This window comes from Heptranchias perlo, chromosome 29 (genome assembly GCF_035084215.1).
Source record: "Heptranchias perlo isolate sHepPer1 chromosome 29, sHepPer1.hap1, whole genome shotgun sequence".
Classification (NCBI taxonomy): Eukaryota; Metazoa; Chordata; class Chondrichthyes; order Hexanchiformes; family Hexanchidae; genus Heptranchias; species Heptranchias perlo.
Genome location: NC_090353.1, coordinates 3,394,396 through 3,411,542, shown reverse-complemented (window position 1 = coordinate 3,411,542; position 17,147 = coordinate 3,394,396). Strand labels below are relative to the sequence as shown.

At 62.2% G+C, this 17,147-nt stretch overlaps 1 protein-coding gene across 3 annotated transcripts in view; it reads right to left on the bottom strand.

Annotated features, from left to right (window-relative positions):
* The window catches only part of si:ch1073-396h14.1 (disintegrin and metalloproteinase domain-containing protein 10), a 660,397-nt gene that overhangs the window by 625,302 nt on the left and 17,948 nt on the right, over window positions 1–17,147 (bottom strand). For 2 of the 3 annotated variants that reach the window (XM_067967993.1, XM_067967994.1), the window contains exons 3-4: window positions 16,816–16,934; window positions 13,921–14,079 (exon numbers count right to left, since the gene is read on the bottom strand). In XM_067967993.1, the coding sequence (XP_067824094.1) occupies window positions 13,921–14,079; window positions 16,816–16,934 (278 nt within the window). The remainder of the gene's footprint in view (window positions 1–13,920; window positions 14,080–16,815; window positions 16,935–17,147) is intronic. The other variant, XM_067967995.1, reaches the window with a different exon arrangement.

Genomic DNA, 17,147 nt, shown 5'->3' with positions numbered 1-17,147 from the left:
AGTGACCCCCCCGTACAGTGACCCCCCCGTACAGTGACCCCCCGTACAGTGACCCCGTACAGTGACCCCCCGTACAGTGACCCCCCCCGTACAGTGACCCCCCCCGTACAGTGACCCCCCCGTACAGTGACTTCCCCCGTACAGTGACCCTGTACAGTGACCCCCCGTACAGTGACCCCGTACAGTGACCCCCGTACAGTGACCCCGTACAGTGACCTCCCCCGTACAGTGACCCCCCGTACAGTGACCCCCCCGTACAGTGACCCCCCCGTACAGTGACCCCGTACAGTGACCCCCCCGTACAGTGACCCCCCCGTACAGTGACCCCGTACAGTGACCCCGTACAGTGACCCCCCGTACGGTGACCCCCCGTACAGTGACCCCCATACAGTGACCCCCCCGTACAGTGACCCCATACAGTGACCCCATACAGTGACCCCCCCGTACAGTGACCCCGTACAGTGACCCCGTACAGTGACCCCCCGTACGGTGACCCCCCCGTACAGTGACCCCGTACAGTGACCCCGTACAGTGACCCCGTACAGTGACCCCGTACAGTGACCCCCCCATAGGGCTGCTGCGTTTCTTAAATTACAGCAGTGACTACACGTCAAGAAGTACTTCATTGGTTGTAAAGCACTTTGGGATGTCTTGAGGTTGTGAAAGGCGCTATATAAATGCAAGTTTGTTCTTCCGTTTAGTAACCAAGCCACAAAAACATCCGTATATCACAAAGGTCATGGAGACAGGCAGCTCCACCTGAGTGTTAATGGGGTGAGTTGCCAGAAAAGATTAGAGAATATTACGGGTGGATTTTACCTTCCTGGCGGCTGGAGGCCCGATCCTCCAGAGGGAGGCCCGATCCTCCAGAGGGAGGCCCGATCCTCCAGAGGGAGGCCCGATCCTCCAGAGGGAGGCCCGATCCTCCAGAGCGAGGCCCGAACCTCCAGAGCGAGGCCCGATCCTCCAGAGCGAGGCCCGATCCTCCAGAGCGAGGCCCGATCCTCCAGAGCGAGGCCCGATCCTCCAGAGGGAGGCCCGATCCTCCAGAGCGAGGCCCGATCCTCCAGAGGGAGGCCCGATCCTCCAGAGCGAGGCCCGAACCTCCAGAGCGAGGCCCGAACCTCCAGAGCGAGGTCCGATCCTCCAGAGCGAGGCCCGATCCTCCAGAGGGAGGCCCGATCCTCCAGAGCGAGGCCCGAACCTCCAGAGCGAAGCCCGATCCTCCAGAGGGAGGCCCGATCCTCCAGAGGGAGGCCCGAACCTCCAGAGGGAGGCCCGATCCTCCAGAGGGAGGCCCGAACCTCCAGAGGGAGGCCCGATCCTCCAGAGGGAGGCCCAAACCTCCAGAGGGAGGCCTGAACCTCCAGAGGCGGCCCCGATCCTCCAGAGGGCTCGATCCTCCAGAGGAAGGCCTGATCCTCCAGCAGGGGTCTGATCCTCCAGAGGGAACCCAATCCTCTAGAGCGAGGCCCAATCCTCCTTCAGGGCCAGGCCACCAGCCGGCTTCATGCCCCAAATGGGTGTCCCTTGTCAGCTCAGGTCTGGCTGAATATCGAGGGGCCTGGGGGGACCTTCCTGGCCGGGAGGTCTGAGGGGTTCGGGGGGAGCCTGGGGCAGCGTCCCACACTATTCTTGTGGAGCTCTTGGCCCCACCAAAATAATTTTTCACTTTACCCTTTGAGGCCTGTTCCTGTTCTCGGCCGGGTTTGACTGGCAGAGGGTCCGTGGCACGAGCTCTGCCCAGTGGGGAGAAGGTGGGTGATAACGAGCCTCCTTCCTTCCCATGGATAATTCCACGGACACACTGTGGATGTGATCAGTACGGTTACCCAGGAGACTCCCGGTATGGGTGATTGGTCCCCCAGGCACTACTTCAGGAGAGTCGGGAGAAACGGACCTTGTACACACTGTTCACGTATACGCAGTACCCTGTCTATTGGGGCTTTCAGCCAATCAGCATTTACATTGGTGGGGGTGGGAGCCACGGTGAAGTGGGGAGTGGGACTGGGAGTGAGAGCAGGAGTGGGAGTGAGAGTGGGAGTGGGAGTGGGAGTGGGAGCGGGGAGTGGGAGTGGGAGTGGGGAGTGGGAGTGGGAGTGGGAGCGGGGAGTGGGAGTGGGAGCGGGAAGTGGGAGTGAGAGTGGGAGTGGGAGTGGGGAGTGATATTGGGAGCGGGAAGTGGGAGTGGGAGTGGGAATAGGGAGTGGGAGTAGGGAGTGGGAATGGGAGTGGGGAGTGGGGAGTGAGGAGTGGGAAGTGGGAGTGGGGAGTGGAAGTGAGGAGTGGGGAGTGGGCGCAGGGAGTGGGAGTGGGAGTGGGGAGTGGGGAGTGAGGAGTGGGAAGTGAGGAGTGGGGAGTGGAAGTGAGGAGTGGGGAGTGGGAGCAGGGAGTGGGAGTGGGAGTGGGGAATGGGAGTGGGGAGTGGGAGTGGGGACTGGGAGCGGGGAGTGGGAGTGGGAGTGGGGAGTGATATTGGGGAGTGGGGAGTGGGTGTGAGGAGTGGGAGTGGGAGCGGGGAGTGGGAGTGGGAGTAGGGAGTGGGAGCCGTGTGGGGAGTGAGGAGTGGGGAATGAGGAGTGGGGAGTGGGAGTGGGGAGTGGAAGTGAGGAGTGGGGAGTGGGAGTGGGAGTGGGAGTGATATTGGGGAGTGGGGAGTGGGTGTGAGGAGTGGGAGTGGGAGCGGGGAGTGGGAGCGGGGACTGGGAGCGGGGAGTGGGCGTGGGAGTGGGGAGTGATATTTGGGAGTGGGGAGTGGGAGTGGGAGTGAGGAGTGGGAGTGGGAGTGGGAGTGAGGAGTGGGGAGTGGGAGTGGGAGTGGGAGTAGGGAGTGAGATTGGAGAGTGGGAGTGGGAGCGGGAGTGGGAGCGGGGAGTGGCAGCGGGAGCAGGAGTGGGGGAGTGGGAAGTGAGATTGGGGAGTGGGAGTGAGAGTGAGAGTGGGAGCGGGGAGTGGGAGTGGGAGTGAGAAGTGGGGAGTGGAAAGTGGGAGTGGGAGCAGGAATGGGAGTGGGGAGTGGGGAGTGGGAGTGGGAGTGGGAGTGGGGAGTGATATTGGGGAGTGGGGAGTGGGAGTGGGAGTGGGAGTGAGGAGTGGGGAGTGGGAGTGGGAGTGGGAGTGGGAGTAGGGAGTGAGATTGGAGAGTGTGAGTGGGAGCGGGAGTGGGAGCGGGGGAGTGGCAGCGGGAGCAGGAGTGGGGAGTGGGAAGTGAGATTGGGGAGTGGGAGTGAGAGTGAGAGTGGGAGCGGGGAGCGGGAAGTGGGGAGTGGGAGCAGGAATGGGAGTGGGGAGTAGGGAGTGGCAGTGGGAGTGGGATCGGGAGTGGGATTGGGGAGTGGGAGCGGGAGCGGGAGTGGGGAATGGGATTGGGGAGTGGGGAGTGGGGAGTAGGAGCGGGGGAGTGGGAGTGGGGAGTGGGAGTGGGAGTGGGCACGGGGAGTGGGAGTGGGAGCGGGGAGTGGGGAGTGGGGGCTGTGAGTGGGAGCGGGAGTGGGGAGGGGAGTGGGAGCGGGAGCGGGGAGTGGGAGTGGGAGTGGGAATAGGGAGTGGGAGTGGGAGTGGGGAGTGGGGAGTGAGGAGTGGGGAGTGGGAGTGGGGAGTGGAAGTGGGGAGTGGGAGCAGGGAGTGGGAGTGGGAGTGGGGAATGGGAGTGGGGAGTGGGAGTGGGGCAGTGGGTGAGTGGGGGACTGGGAGCGGGGAGTGGGAGTGGGAGTGCGGAGTGATATTGGGGAGTGGGGAGTGGGTGTGAGGAGTGGGAGTGGGAGCGGGGAGTGGGAGTGGGAGCAGGGAGTGGGAGTGGGAGTAGGGAGTGGGAGCGGGGAGTGGGGAGTGAGGAGTGGGGAATGAGGAGTGGGGAGTGGGGAGTGGGGAGTGGAAGTGAGGAGTGGGGAGTGGGAGTGGGAGTGGGGAGTGGGAACAGGGAGTGGGAGTGGGAGTGGGGAGTGGGAGTGGGGACTGGGAGCGGGGAGTGGGAGTGGGAGTGGGGAGTGATATTGGGGAGTGGGGAGTGGGTGTGAGGAGTGGGAGTGGGAGCGGGGAGTGGGAGTGGGAGCAGGGAGTGGGAGTGGGGAGTGAGGAGTGGGGAGTGGGAGTGGAGTGGAGTGGGAGGGGAGTGGGAGCGGGGAGTGGGAGTGGGGAGTGGGAGTGGGGAGTGGGAGTGGGAGTGCGGAGTGATATTGGGGAGTGGGGAGTGGGTGTGAGGAGTGGGGAATGAGGAGTGGGGAGTGGGAGTGAGGAGTGGGAGTGGGAGTGGGGAGTGGGAGTGGGGAGTGGGAGTGGGAGCGGGGAGTGGGAGTGGGAGCGGGGAGTGGGCGTGGGAGTGGGGAGTGATATTTGGGAGTGGGGAGTGGGAGTGGGAGTGAGCAGTGGGGAGTGGGAATAGGGAGTGGGAGTGGGAGTAGGGAGTGAGATTGGAGAGTGGGAGTGGGAGCGGGAGTGGGGAGTGGCAGCGGGAGCAGGAGTGGGGAGTGGGAAGTGAGATTGGGGAGTGGGAGTGAGAGTGAGAGTGGGAGCGGGGAGTGGGAGTGGGAGTGAGGAGTGGGGAGTGGAAAGTGGGAGTGGGAGCAGGAATGGGAGTGGGGAGTGGGAGTGGGAGTGGGAGTGGGGAGTGATATTGGGGAGTGGGGAGTGGGAGTGGGAGTGAGGAGTGGGGAGTGGGAGTGGGAGTAGGGAGTGAGATTGGAGAGTGGGAGTGGGAGCGGGAGTGGGAGCGGGGAGTGGCAGCGGGAGCAGGAGTGGGGAGTGGGAAGTGAGATTGGGGAGTGGGAGTGAGAGTGAGAGTGGGAGCGGGGAGTGGGGAGTGGGAGTGGGATCGGGAGTGGGATTGGGGAGTGGGAGCGGGAGCGGGAGTGGGGAATGGGATTGGGGAGTGGGGAGTAGGAGCGGGGAGTGGGAGTGGGGAGTGGGAGTGGGAGTGGGCACGGGGAGTGGGAGTGGGAACGGGGAGTGGGGAGTGGGAGCGGGAGCGGGGAGTGGGGAGTGGGGAGTGGGAGTGGGAGCGGGGAGTGTGAGTGGGAGCAGGAGTGGGAGTGGGAGCGGGAGTGGGGAGTGGGGAGTGGGAGTGGGGAGTGGGAGTGGGGGAGTGGGGAGTGGGAGTGGGGAGTGGGAGTGGGGAGTGGGAGTGGGAGCGGGCACGGGGAGTGGAAGTGGGAACGGGGGAGTGGGGAGTGGGGGGCTGTGAGTGTGAGTGGGAGCAGGAGCGGGAGTGGGGAGTGGGAGCGGGAGCGGGGAGTGGGAGCGGGAGCGGGGAGTGGGGAGTGGGAGCGAGGAGTGGGGATTGGGAGCGGGAGTAGGGATGGGAGTGGGAGTGGGGAGTGGGAGCGGGAGCGGGAGCGGGGAGTGGGAGTGGGACCAGGAGTGGGAGTGGGAGCGGGAGTGGGAGCGGGGAGCGGGGAGTGGGAGTGGGGAGTGGGGAGTGCGAGCGGGGAGTGGGAGCGGGAGTGGCATTGGGGAGTGGGGAATGTGAGTTAGAGTGGGAGCCGGGGGTGGGGTGGGGAGTGAGAATGGGGAGTGGGAGTGGGAGCGGGAGTGGGAGTGAGAGCGGGGAGTGGGAGTGGGAGTGGGAGTGGGGAGTATGAGTGGCGAGTGGGGAGTGGGATTGGGAGTGGGGAGCGGGGAGTGGGAGCGGGAGCGGGGAGTGGGAGAGGGGAGTGGGAAGTGAGATTGGGAGTGGGGAGTGGGAGTAGGGAGTGAGATTGGGAGCCGGGAGTGGGAGTGGGAGCAGGGAGTTGGAGTGGGAGTGGGAGCGGGAGTGGGGAGTGGGAGTGGGAGTGGGGAGTGGGAGTGGGAGTGGGGAGTTGGAGTGGGAGTGGGAGTGGGAGTTGGAGTGGGAGTGGGAGCGGGAGTGGGGAGTGAGGAGTGGGGAATGAGGAGTGGGGAGTGGGAGTGGGGAGTGGAAGTGAGGAGTGGGGAGTGGGAGTGGGAGTGGGGAGTGGGAACAGGGAGTGGGAGTGGGAGTGGGGAGTGGGAGTGGGGACTGGGAGCGGGGAGTGGGAGTGGGAGTGGGGAGTGATATTGGGGAGTGGGGAGTGGGTGTGAGGAGTGGGAGTGGGAGCGGGGAGTGGGAGTGGGAGCAGGGAGTGGGAGTGGGGAGTGAGGAGTGGGGAGTGGGAGTGAGGAGTGGGAGTGGGAGCGGGGAGTGGGAGTGGGGAGTGGGAGTGGGGAGTGGGAGTGGGAGTGCGGAGTGATATTGGGGAGTGGGGAGTGGGTGTGAGGAGTGGGGAATGAGGAGTGGGGAGTGGGAGTGAGGAGTGGGAGTGGGAGTGGGGAGTGGGAGTGGGGAGTGGGAGTGGGAGCGGGGAGTGGGAGTGGGAGCGGGGAGTGGGCGTGGGAGTGGGGAGTGATATTTGGGAGTGGGGAGTGGGAGTGGGAGTGAGCAGTGGGGAGTGGGAATAGGGAGTGGGAGTGGGAGTAGGGAGTGAGATTGGAGAGTGGGAGTGGGAGCGGGAGTGGGGAGTGGCAGCGGGAGCAGGAGTGGGGAGTGGGAAGTGAGATTGGGGAGTGGGAGTGAGAGTGAGAGTGGGAGCGGGGAGTGGGAGTGGGAGTGAGGAGTGGGGAGTGGAAAGTGGGAGTGGGAGCAGGAATGGGAGTGGGGAGTGGGAGTGGGAGTGGGAGTGGGGAGTGATATTGGGGAGTGGGGAGTGGGAGTGGGAGTGAGGAGTGGGGAGTGGGAGTGGGAGTAGGGAGTGAGATTGGAGAGTGGGAGTGGGAGCGGGAGTGGGAGCGGGGAGTGGCAGCGGGAGCAGGAGTGGGGAGTGGGAAGTGAGATTGGGGAGTGGGAGTGAGAGTGAGAGTGGGAGCGGGGAGTGGGGAGTGGGAGTGGGATCGGGAGTGGGATTGGGGAGTGGGAGCGGGAGCGGGAGTGGGGAATGGGATTGGGGAGTGGGGAGTAGGAGCGGGGAGTGGGAGTGGGGAGTGGGAGTGGGAGTGGGCACGGGGAGTGGGAGTGGGAACGGGGAGTGGGGAGTGGGAGCGGGAGCGGGGAGTGGGGAGTGGGGAGTGGGAGCGGGAGCGGGGAGTGTGAGTGGGAGCAGGAGTGGGAGTGGGAGCGGGAGTGGGGAGTGGGGAGTGGGAGTGGGGAGTGGGAGTGGGGAGTGGGGAGTGGGAGTGGGGAGTGGGAGTGGGGAGTGGGAGTGGGAGCGGGCACGGGGAGTGGAATTGGGAACGGGGAGTGGGGAGTGGGGGCTGTGAGTGTGAGTGGGAGCAGGAGCGGGAGTGGGGAGTGGGAGCGGGAGCGGGGAGTGGGAGCGGGAGCGGGGAGTGGGGAGTGGGAGCGAGGAGTGGGGATTGGGAGCGGGAGTAGGGATGGGAGTGGGAGTGGGGAGTGGGAGCGGGAGCGGGAGCGGGGAGTGGGAGTGGGACCAGGAGTGGGAGTGGGAGCGGGAGTGGGAGCGGGAGCGGGGAGTGGGAGTGGGGAGTGGGGAGTGCGAGCGGGGAGTGGGAGCGGGAGTGGCATTGGGGAGTGGGGAATGTGAGTTAGAGTGGGAGCCGGGGGTGGGGTGGGGAGTGAGATTGGGGAGTGGGAGTGGGAGCGGGAGTGGGAGTGAGAGCGGGGAGTGGGAGTGGGAGTGGGAGTGGGGAGTATGAGTGGCGAGTGGGGAGTGGGATTGGGAGTGGGGAGCGGGGAGTGGGAGCGGGAGCGGGGAGTGGGAGAGGGGAGTGGGAAGTGAGATTGGGAGTGGGGAGTGGGAGTAGGGAGTGAGATTGGGAGCCGGGAGTGGGAGTGGGAGCAGGGAGTTGGAGTGGGAGTGGGAGCGGGAGTGGGGAGTGGGAGTGGGAGTGGGGAGTGGGAGTGGGAGTGGGGAGTTGGAGTGGGAGTGGGAGTGGGAGTTGGAGTGGGAGTGGGAGCGGGAGTGGGGAGTGGGAGTGGGGAGTGGGAGTTGGGAGTGGGAGTTGGAGTGGGAGTTGGAGCGGGAGTGGGGAGTGGGAGCGGGAGTGGGGAGTGGGAGTTGGAGTGGGAGTGGGAGCGGGAGTGGGGAGTGGGAGCGGGAGTGGGGAGTGGGAGTTGGAGTGGGAGTGGGAGCGGGAGTGGGGAGTGGGAGCGGGAGTGGGGAGTGGGAGTTGGAGTGGGAGTGGGAGCGGGAGTGGGGAGTGGGAGCAGGAGTGGGGAGTGGGAGTTGGAGTGGGAGTGGGAGCGGGAGTGGGGAGTGGGAGCGGGAGTGGGGAGTGGGAGTTGGAGTGGGAGTGGGAGTTGGAGTGGGAGTGGGAGCGGGAGTGGGGAGTGGGAGTGGGGAGTGAGATTGGGGAGTGGGAGTGGGAGCGGGGAGTGGGAGTGGGGAATGTGGAGTGGGAGCGGGAATGGGATTGGGGAGTGGGGAGTGGGTTTGGGGAGTGGGGAGTGGGAGTGGGAGCAGGGAGTGGGAGCAGGGAGTGGGGAGTGGGGAGTGGGAGTGGGAGCGGGAGTGGGGAGGGGAGTGGGGAGTGGGAGCAGGGAGTGGGACTGGGAGTGGGAGCGGGAATGGGGAGTGAGATTGGGAGTGGGGAGTGGGAGTGGGAGCGGGGAGTGGGAGCGGGGAGTGGGAGCGGGAGTGGGGAGTGGGAGTGGGAGTGGGGAGTGGGAGTGGGGAGTGGGAGTGGGAGTGGGGAGTGGGAGCGGGAGCGGGAGTGGGGAGGGGAGTGGGGAGTGGGAACGGGGAGTGGGAGCGGGAGTGGGAGTGGAAGCGGGAGTGGGAGTGGAAGCGGGAGTGGGGAGTGGGAGGGGAGTGGGAGTGGGAGTGGGGAGGGGAGTGGGAGTGGGAAGTGGGAGTGGGGAGGGGAATGGGGAGTGGGAACGGGGAGTGGGGAGTGGGAGTGGGAGCGGGAGTGGGGAGCTGGAGTGGGAGTGGGTAGTGGGAGTGGGGAGTGGAAACGGGGAGTGGGAGCGGGAGTGGGGAGGGGAGTGGGAGTGGGAGTGGGAGTGGGGAGTGGAAGTGGGAGTGGGGAGGGGAGTGGGAGTGGGAAGTGGGAGTGGGGAGTGGGAGTGGGATTGGGGAGTGAGAGCGGGAGCGGGGAGTGGGAGTGGGGAGTGGGGAGTGGGGAGCTGGAATGGGAGTGGAAGCGGGAGTGGGAACGGGGAGTGGGAGCGTGAGTGGGATTGGGAGTGGGGAGGGGAGTGGGAGTGGGAGTGGGGAGTGGGAGTGGGATTGGGGAGTGGGAGTGGGGAGTGGGGAGTGGGAGTGGGAGTGGGGAGTGGGAGTGGGGAGTGGGAGTGGGGAGTGGGGAGCTGGAACGGGAGTGGAAGCGGGAGTGGGATTGGGAGTGGGGAGGGGAGTGGGAGTGGGAAGTGGGAGTGGGGAGTGGGAATGGGGAGTGGGAGCGGGAGTGGGAGTGGGAGTGGGAGTGGGAGTGGGGAGGGGAGTGGGAGTGGGAGCGGGCACGGGGAGTGGGAGTGGGAACGGGGAGTGGGGAGTGGGGGCTGTGAGTGTGAGTGGGAGCAGGAGCGGGAGTGGTGAGTGGGAGCGGGAGCGGGGAGTGGGAGCGGGAGTGGGGAGTGGGGAGTGGGAGCGAGGAGTGGGGATTGGGAGCGGGAGTAGGGATGGGAGTGGGAGTGGGGAGTGGGAGCGGGAGCGGGGAGTGGGAGTGGGACCAGGAGTGGGAGTGGGAGTGGGAGCGGGAGCGGGGAGTCGGAGTGGGGAGTGGGGAGTGGGAGCGGGGAGTGGGAGTGGGAGCGGGGAGTGGGAGTGGGGAGTGGGGAGTGGGAGCGGGGAGTGGGAGTGGGAGCGGGAGTGGGATTGGGGAGTGGGGAATGTGAGTTAGAGTGGGAGCCGGGGGTGGGGTGGGGAGTGAGATTGGGGAGTGGGAGTGGGAACGGGAGTGGGAGTGAGAGCGGGGAATGGGAGTGGGAGTGGGGAGTATGAGTGGCGAGTGGGGAGTGGGATTGGGAGTGGGGAGCGGGGAGTGGGAGCGGGAGCGGGGAGTGGGAGAGGGGAGTGGGAAGTGAGATTGGGAGTGGGGAGTGGGAGTAGGGAGTGAGATTGGGAGCCGGGAGTGGGAGTGGGAGCAGGGAGTTGGAGTGGGAGTGGGAGCGGGAGTGGGGAGTGGGAGTTGGAGTGGGAGTGGGAGCGGGAGTGGGGAGTGGGAGCGGGAGTGGGGAGTGGGAGTTGGAGTGGGAGTGGGAGCGGGAGTGGGGAGTGGGAGCGGGAGTGGGGAGTGGGAGTGGGGAGTGAGATTGGGGAGTGGGAGTGGGAGTGGGGAGTGGGAGTGGGGAATGTGGAGTGGGAGCGGGAATGGGATTGGGGAGTGGGGAGTGGGTTTGGGGAGTGGGGAGTGGGAGTGGGAGCAGGTAGTGGGAGCAGGGAGTGGGGAGTGGGGAGTGGGAGTGGGAGCGGGAGTGGGGAGGGGAGTGGGGAGTGGGAGCAGGGAGTGGGACTGGGAGTGGGAGCGGGAATGGGGAGTGAGATTGGGAGTGGGGAGTGGGAGTGGGAGTGGGAGCGGGGAGTGGGAGCGGGGAGTGGGAGCGGAAGTGGGGAGTGGGAGTGGGAGTGGGGAGTGGGAGTGGGGAGTGGGAGTGGGAGTGGGGAGTGGGAGCGGGAGCGGGAGTGGGGAGGGGAGTGGGGAGTGGGAACGGGGAGTGGGAGCGGGAGTGGGAGTGGAAGCGGGAGTGGGAGTGGAAGCGGGAGTGGGGAGTGGGAGGGGAGTGGGAGTGGGAGTGGGGAGGGGAGTGGGAGTGGGAAGTGGGAGTGGGGAGGGGAATGGGGAGTGGGAACGGGGAGTGGGGAGTGGGAGTGGGAGCGGGAGTGGGGAGCTGGAGTGGGAGTGGAAGCGGGAGTGGGATTGGGGAGTGGGAGGGGAGTGGGAGCGGGAGTGGGAGTGGGGAGGGGAGTGGGAGTGGGAGTGGGAAGTGGGAGTGGGGAGTGGAAGTGGGAGTGGGGAGGGGAGTGGGAGTGGGAAGTGGGAGTGGGAGTGGGATTGGGGAGTGAGAGCGGGAGCGGGGAGTGGGAGTGGGGAGTGGGGAGTGGGGAGCTGGAATGGGAGTGGAAGCGGGAGTGGGAACGGGGAGTGGGAGCGTGAGTGGAATTGGGAGTGGGGAGGGGAGTGGGAGTGGGAGTGGGGAGTGGGAGTGGGATTGGGGAGTGGGGAGTGGGGAGCTGGAATGGGAGTGGAAGCGGGAGTGGGATTGGGAGTGGGGAGGGGAGTGGGAGTGGGAAGTGGGAGTGGGGAGTGGGAATGGGGAGTGGGAGCGGGAGTGGGAGTGGGAGTGGGAGTGGGAGTGGGGAGGGGAGTGGGAGTGGGAGCGGGCACGGGGAGTGGGAGTGGGAACGGGGAGTGGGGAGTGGGGGCTGTGAGTGTGAGTGGGAGAAGGAGCGGGAGTGGGGAGTGGGAGCGGGAGTGGGGAGTGGGGAGTGGGAGCGAGGAGTGGGGATTGGGAGCGGGAGTAGGGATGGGAGTGGGAGTGGGGAGTGGGAGCGGGAGCGGGGAGTGGGAGTGGGGAGTGGGGAGTGGGAGCGGGGAGTGGGAGTGGGAGCGGGGAGTGGGAGTGGGGAGTGGGGAGTGGGAGCGGGGAGTGGGAGTGGGAGCGGGAGTGGGATTGGGGAGTAGGGAATGTGAGTTAGAGTGGGAGCCGGGGGTGGGGTGGGTAGTGAGTTTGGGGAGTGGGAGTGGGAGCGGGAGTGGGAGTGGGAGTGGGAGTGGGGAGTATGAGTGGCGAGTGGGGAGTGGGATTGGGAGTGGGGAGCGGGGAGGGGGAGCGGGAGCGGGGAGTGGGAGAGGGGAGTGGGAAGTGAGATTGGGAGTGGGGAGTGGGAGTAGGGAGTGAGATTGGGAGCCGGGAGTGGGAGTGGGAGCAGGGAGTTGGAGTGGGAGTGGGAGCGGGAGTGGGGAGTGGGAGTGGGAGTGGGGAGTTGGAGTGGGAGTGGGAGTGGGAGTTGGAGTGGGAGTGGGAGTTGGAGTGGGAGTGGGAGCGGGAGTGGGGAGTGGGAGCGGGAGTGGGGAGTGGGAGTTGGAGTGGGAGTGGGAGCGGGAGTGGGGAGTGGGAGCGGGAGTGGGGAGTGGGAGTGGGGAGTGAGATTGGGGAGTGGGAGTGGGAGTGGGGAGTGGGAGTGGGGAATGTGGAGTGGGAGCGGGAATGGGATTGGGGAGTGGGGAGTGGGTTTGGGGAGTGGGGAGTGGGAGTGGGAGCAGGGAGTGGGAGCAGGGAGTGGGGAGTGGGGAGTGGGAGTGGGAGCGGGAGTGGGGAGGGGAGTGGGGAGTGGGAGCAGGGAGTGGGACTGGGAGTGGGAGCGGGAATGGGGAGTGAGATTGGGAGTGGGGAGTGGGAGTGGGAGTGGGAGTGGGGAGTGGGAGCGGGGAGTGGGAGCGGGAGTGGGGAGTGGGAGTGGGAGTGGGGAGTGGGAGTGGGGAGTGGGAGTGGGAGTGGGGAGTGGGAGCGGGAGCGGGAGTGGGGAGGGGAGTGGGGAGTGGGAACGGGGAGTGGGAGCGGGAGTGGGAGTGGAAGCGGGAGTGGGAGTGGAAGCGGGAGTGGGAGTGGGGAGGGGAATGGGGAGTGGGAACGGGGAGTGGGGAGTGGGAGTGGGAGCGGGAGTGGGGAGCTGGAGTGGGAGTGGAAGCGGGAGTGGGATTGGGGAGGGGAGTGGGAGTGGGAGTGGGAAGTGGGAGTGGGGAGTGGGAGTGGGAGTGGGGAGGGGAGTGGGAGTGGGAGTGGGAAGTGGGAGTGGGGAGTGGGAGTGGGAGTGGGGAGGGGAGTGGGAGTGGGAAGTGGGAGTGGGGAGTGGGAGTGGGATTGGGGAGTGAGAGCGGGAGCGGGGAGTGGGAGTGGGGAGTGGGGAGTGGGGAGCTGGAATGGGAGTGGAAGCGGGAGTGGGATTGGGGAGGGGAGTGGGAGTGGGAGTGGGAAGTGGGAGTGGGGAGTGGGAGTGGGAGTGGGGAGGGGAGTGGGAGTGGGAGTGGGAAGTGGGAGTGGGGAGTGGGAGTGGGAGTGGGGAGGGGAGTGGGAGTGGGAAGTGGGAGTGGGGAGTGGGAGTGGGATTGGGGAGTGAGAGCGGGAGCGGGGAGTGGGAGTGGGGAGTGGGGAGTGGGGAGCTGGAATGGGAGTGGAAGCGGGAGTGGGAACGGGGAGTGGGAGCGTGAGTGGGATTGGGAGTGGGGAGGGGAGTGGGAGTGGGGAGTGGGAGTGGGATTGGGGAGTGGGGAGTGGGGAGCTGGAATGGGAGTGGAAGCGGGAGTGGGATTGGGAGTGGGGAGGGGAGTGGGAGTGGGAAGTGGGAGTGGGGAGTGGGAATGGGGAGTGGGAGCGGGAGTGGGAGTGGGAGTGGGGAGTGGGAGCGGGAGCGGGGAGTGGGAGTGGGGAGGGGAGTGGGAGTGGGAAGTGGGAGTTGGGAGTGGGAACGTGGAGTGGGAGCGGGAGTGGGAGTGGGATTGGGGAGTGGGAGCGGGAGCGGGGAGTGGGAGTGGGGAGGGGAGTGGGAGTGGGAAGTGGGAGTTGGGAGTGGGAACGTGGAGTGGGAGCGGGAGTGGGAGTGGGAGCGGGGAGTGGGAGTGGGATTGGGGAGTGGGAGCGGGAGCGGGGAGTGGGAGTGGGAGTGGGGAGTGTGAATGGGAGTGAAAGTGGGGAGTGGGAGTGGGTAGTGAGATTGGGGAGTGGGAGTGGGAGTGGGAGTGGGAGTGGGAGTGGGAGTGGGAGCGGGAGTGGGATTGGGGAGTGGGAATGGGGAGCCAGAGTAGGAGTGACTCTCCAAGTCACACACCATCCCGACTTGGAAATATATCGCCGTTCCTTCATTGTCGCTGGGTCAAAATCCTGGAACTCCCTTCCGAACAGCACTGTGGGAGAACCGTCACCACACGGACTGCAGCGGTTCAAAGAGGCGGCTCACCACCACCTTCTCAAGGGATATTAGGGATGGGCAATAAATGCCGGCCTCACCAGCGATGCCCACATCCCATGAATGAATTTAAAATCCACAGATGAATGTGGGTCCCCAAACAGTTTGTCCAGTCAGCACTCACCAATATCATCCTGGTGGTAGATGAAGGAGTGAATGATGGGATTGTCTCCCTGGTCGTATCGTTCTATCGGTTCGATGTAATATCTGCCCTTCTGTGTTTGAATAAATCCTTCAAATCGGCCATCAATGATAGAGCCATGGCAATAGGAACCCCCTTCACCTGTGTATAGAAAATTAACTGTTTCAGTTCAGGTCCTCTGCTGCTTCTCATTGGGCTTCACCAGTGGGCCTGAAAACAATCGATTTTATTTCTTATTAATTCCCGTCTAACTTCAAAGGAAAGATTTTGCTCTGCCACTTACCACTCACTCTACACGTATCGCCTTGCGTCACATTCGAAAGACTTGCATTTATATAGCACCTTAGGATGTCCTAAAATGTTTCGCAGCCAGTAAAATACTTCTGAAATGTAGTCTCTTGGTTTTGTAGGCAAACACAGCAGCCAATTTGCGCACAGCAAGATCCCACAAACAGCAATGAGATCATCTTGGTGGGATGTGTGGAGGGATAAATATTGGCCAGGATAGCGGGAGAACTTCCCTCCTCTTTGAATTGTGCCAGTGGATCTTTTCTGACTACTCGAACTAGCGGTTTATCATTTGATCCAAAAGACAGCACCTCCGACAGTGCAGCACTCCCTCAGTACTGCCCTGGAGTGTCAGTCTGGATTAAGGGCTCAAGTCTCTGGAGTGGGGATCAAACCCACAACCATCTGATTGAAAAGCAAGACTGCTACCACTGGGCTGGGCTAATTCAATACTGACCATACACTGCGTACACTCCCCTGTGTAACACACTCGTTACTCAGTGTGCATTAAACTTTTATGTCACGAAACCCGCCCACAGGAAACTGACAGGATCAGATTGGGCTCCCGTTTTACACCAGCCCCAATTTAGTTTCAATCAATCAGGTACCCTGTAAAACGGGCGGGCGTAAAACGGGGGGTGTATAACGGGGGGTGTATAAAGGGGGGTGTATAAAGGGGAGTGTATAAAGGGGGGTGTATAAAGGGGAGTGTATAAAGGGGAGTGTATAAAGGGGAGTGTATAACGGGGGGTGTATAAAGGGGGTTGCATAAAGGGGGTTGCATAAAGGGGGTTGCATAAAGGGGAGTGTATAACGGGGGGTGTATAAAGGGGGTTGCATAAAGGGGGTTGCATAAAGGGGGTTGCATAAAGGGGAGTGTATAACGGGGGGTGTATAAAGGGGAGTGTATAAAGGGGAGTGTATAAAGGGGAGTGTATAAAGGGGAGTGTATAAAGGGGAGTGTATAAAGGGGAGTGTATAACGGGGGGTGTATAAAGGGGGTTGCATAAAGGGGGTTGCATAAAGGGGGTTGCATAAAGGGGAGTGTATAACGGGGGGTGTATAAAGGGGGGTGTATAAAGGGGAGTGTATAAAGGGGAGTGTATAAAGGGGAGTGTATAACGGGGGGTGTATAAAGGGGGTTGCATAAAGGGGGTTGCATAAAGGGGGTTGCATAAAGGGGAGTGTATAACGGGGGGTGTATAAAGGGCGAGGTGTATAACGGGGGGTGTATAACGGGGGGTGTATAACGGGGGGTGTATAAAGGACAGGGTGTATAAAGGGCGGGGTGTATAAAGGGTTAAGGTTAGTGTTCAGTCTAGGGTTAGTCAGGGTCAGGGTTAGGGTTCCCTATGGAATGGTTTATTGTATGTTGTATGTTGTTGCATGTTGTTGCATGTTGCAATGTGTTGTATGTTGCCATATGTTGGTGTATGCTGTATGTTGTTGTATGTTGTTGTTGTATGTTGTCATATGTCGTTGCATGTTGTCATGTTGTTGCATGTTGTTGTATGTTGTGTGTTGTTGTATGTTGTATGCTGTTGCATGTTGTCATATGTTGCTGTATGCCGTATGTTGTTGTGTGTTGTCATGTGTTGTATGTTGTCATATGCTGTTGTATGCCGTATGTTGTGTGTTGCCATATGTTGCATGTTGTCGTATGTTGTTGTATGCCGTATGTTGTGTGTTGCCATATGTTGTATGTTGTCATATGTTGTTTGTTGTGCACAGCTCTTGTTGGGAATCTTTGGAATTAGTTGATGGCCAGGAATTCCCTCAGAGCTGCTCCCTCTCCATCACCATCACTTCACCAGAGTGCGGTGGAAACTGGTTTATACATAAACAAGATTTCTGCAGTTCCTCTGGTGAAGTTACGGCAGCAAATTGGGAGCAACTGCAAGGAAATTCCAGACGATATTATGAGATCTGTTGACAGATGAGACCAGAGCCTAGGGTTTACTGTTGGAGTTTAAGTGAGTGAATCTGGCTGGGGCGGAGATCGCCTGTGTGATATTAATCAGGGCCAGATTGATCTCCTGCTCTAGTTTCCGTTGCCTAAGTGGGGTTGGAGAGGAATTTTCCAGATTTTTTCCCCTAATTGGCCTGGGTTTTTATCTGGTTTTTTTGCCTCTCCCAGGAGATCACATGGTTTCGGGAGGGTGGGAGTGTAGATATTGTGAAAGGTGTGGGACAGACAGGCTGGATGGACCAGAGGGTCTTTTCGTGTCTGACATTGTTTGAATGTTACATTTAATGTATTCATATGATGATTCTCTCCCCTGTTAAACCATTTAAAATAAATGGGTTAACTTCTGTGTTAAAAAGAGGAAAAAGGAATTTCACATGGATGTGTTAAGGGCTCATCCATTAATACCTGGACAGTAACTTCAGGCAAAAACATGTTCACTAGAAGTAAATGATTTATCCTATTTATGAACTGGGTTGAAAGAAGTCAAAAATAATGTTAACTTTATACAAAGAGGGTTCCTGTGGCTACCTACAGGCATCATGATCACCAGAGAGCACCTTATGGTGAAGGCATTGGCCAGTCAGCCTGCCTATGTAGAATAGCCATGTTAAAGGGTTCACCTTGTAGTTCCCCGGAGTAGATGTGTGAGAGGTCCGCGTAGTCCAAGCCACTTTTGGTTTTAATTCTAAAATCTTCGGTGAACATACTTGAATCTCTCTTCAGTCGAAGTCGAAATTGCCTGGAACAAAAATGCAAGTGAGTTACCGGCAGTGGCACGGTGACTCACTGTGAACCTCTGGTGCTTTCTCGTTCACCGTTAGTCACAAACATTGATTGGTTCCACAGTTGACACGAACTCCACTAAAGCTCCAGCTGATTTGGTTGAGGTGTTTAACCAGAGCACGGGGAGAGGGGCCCAGCCCACTGAACCTCCCCAGTCCACTCAATCCAT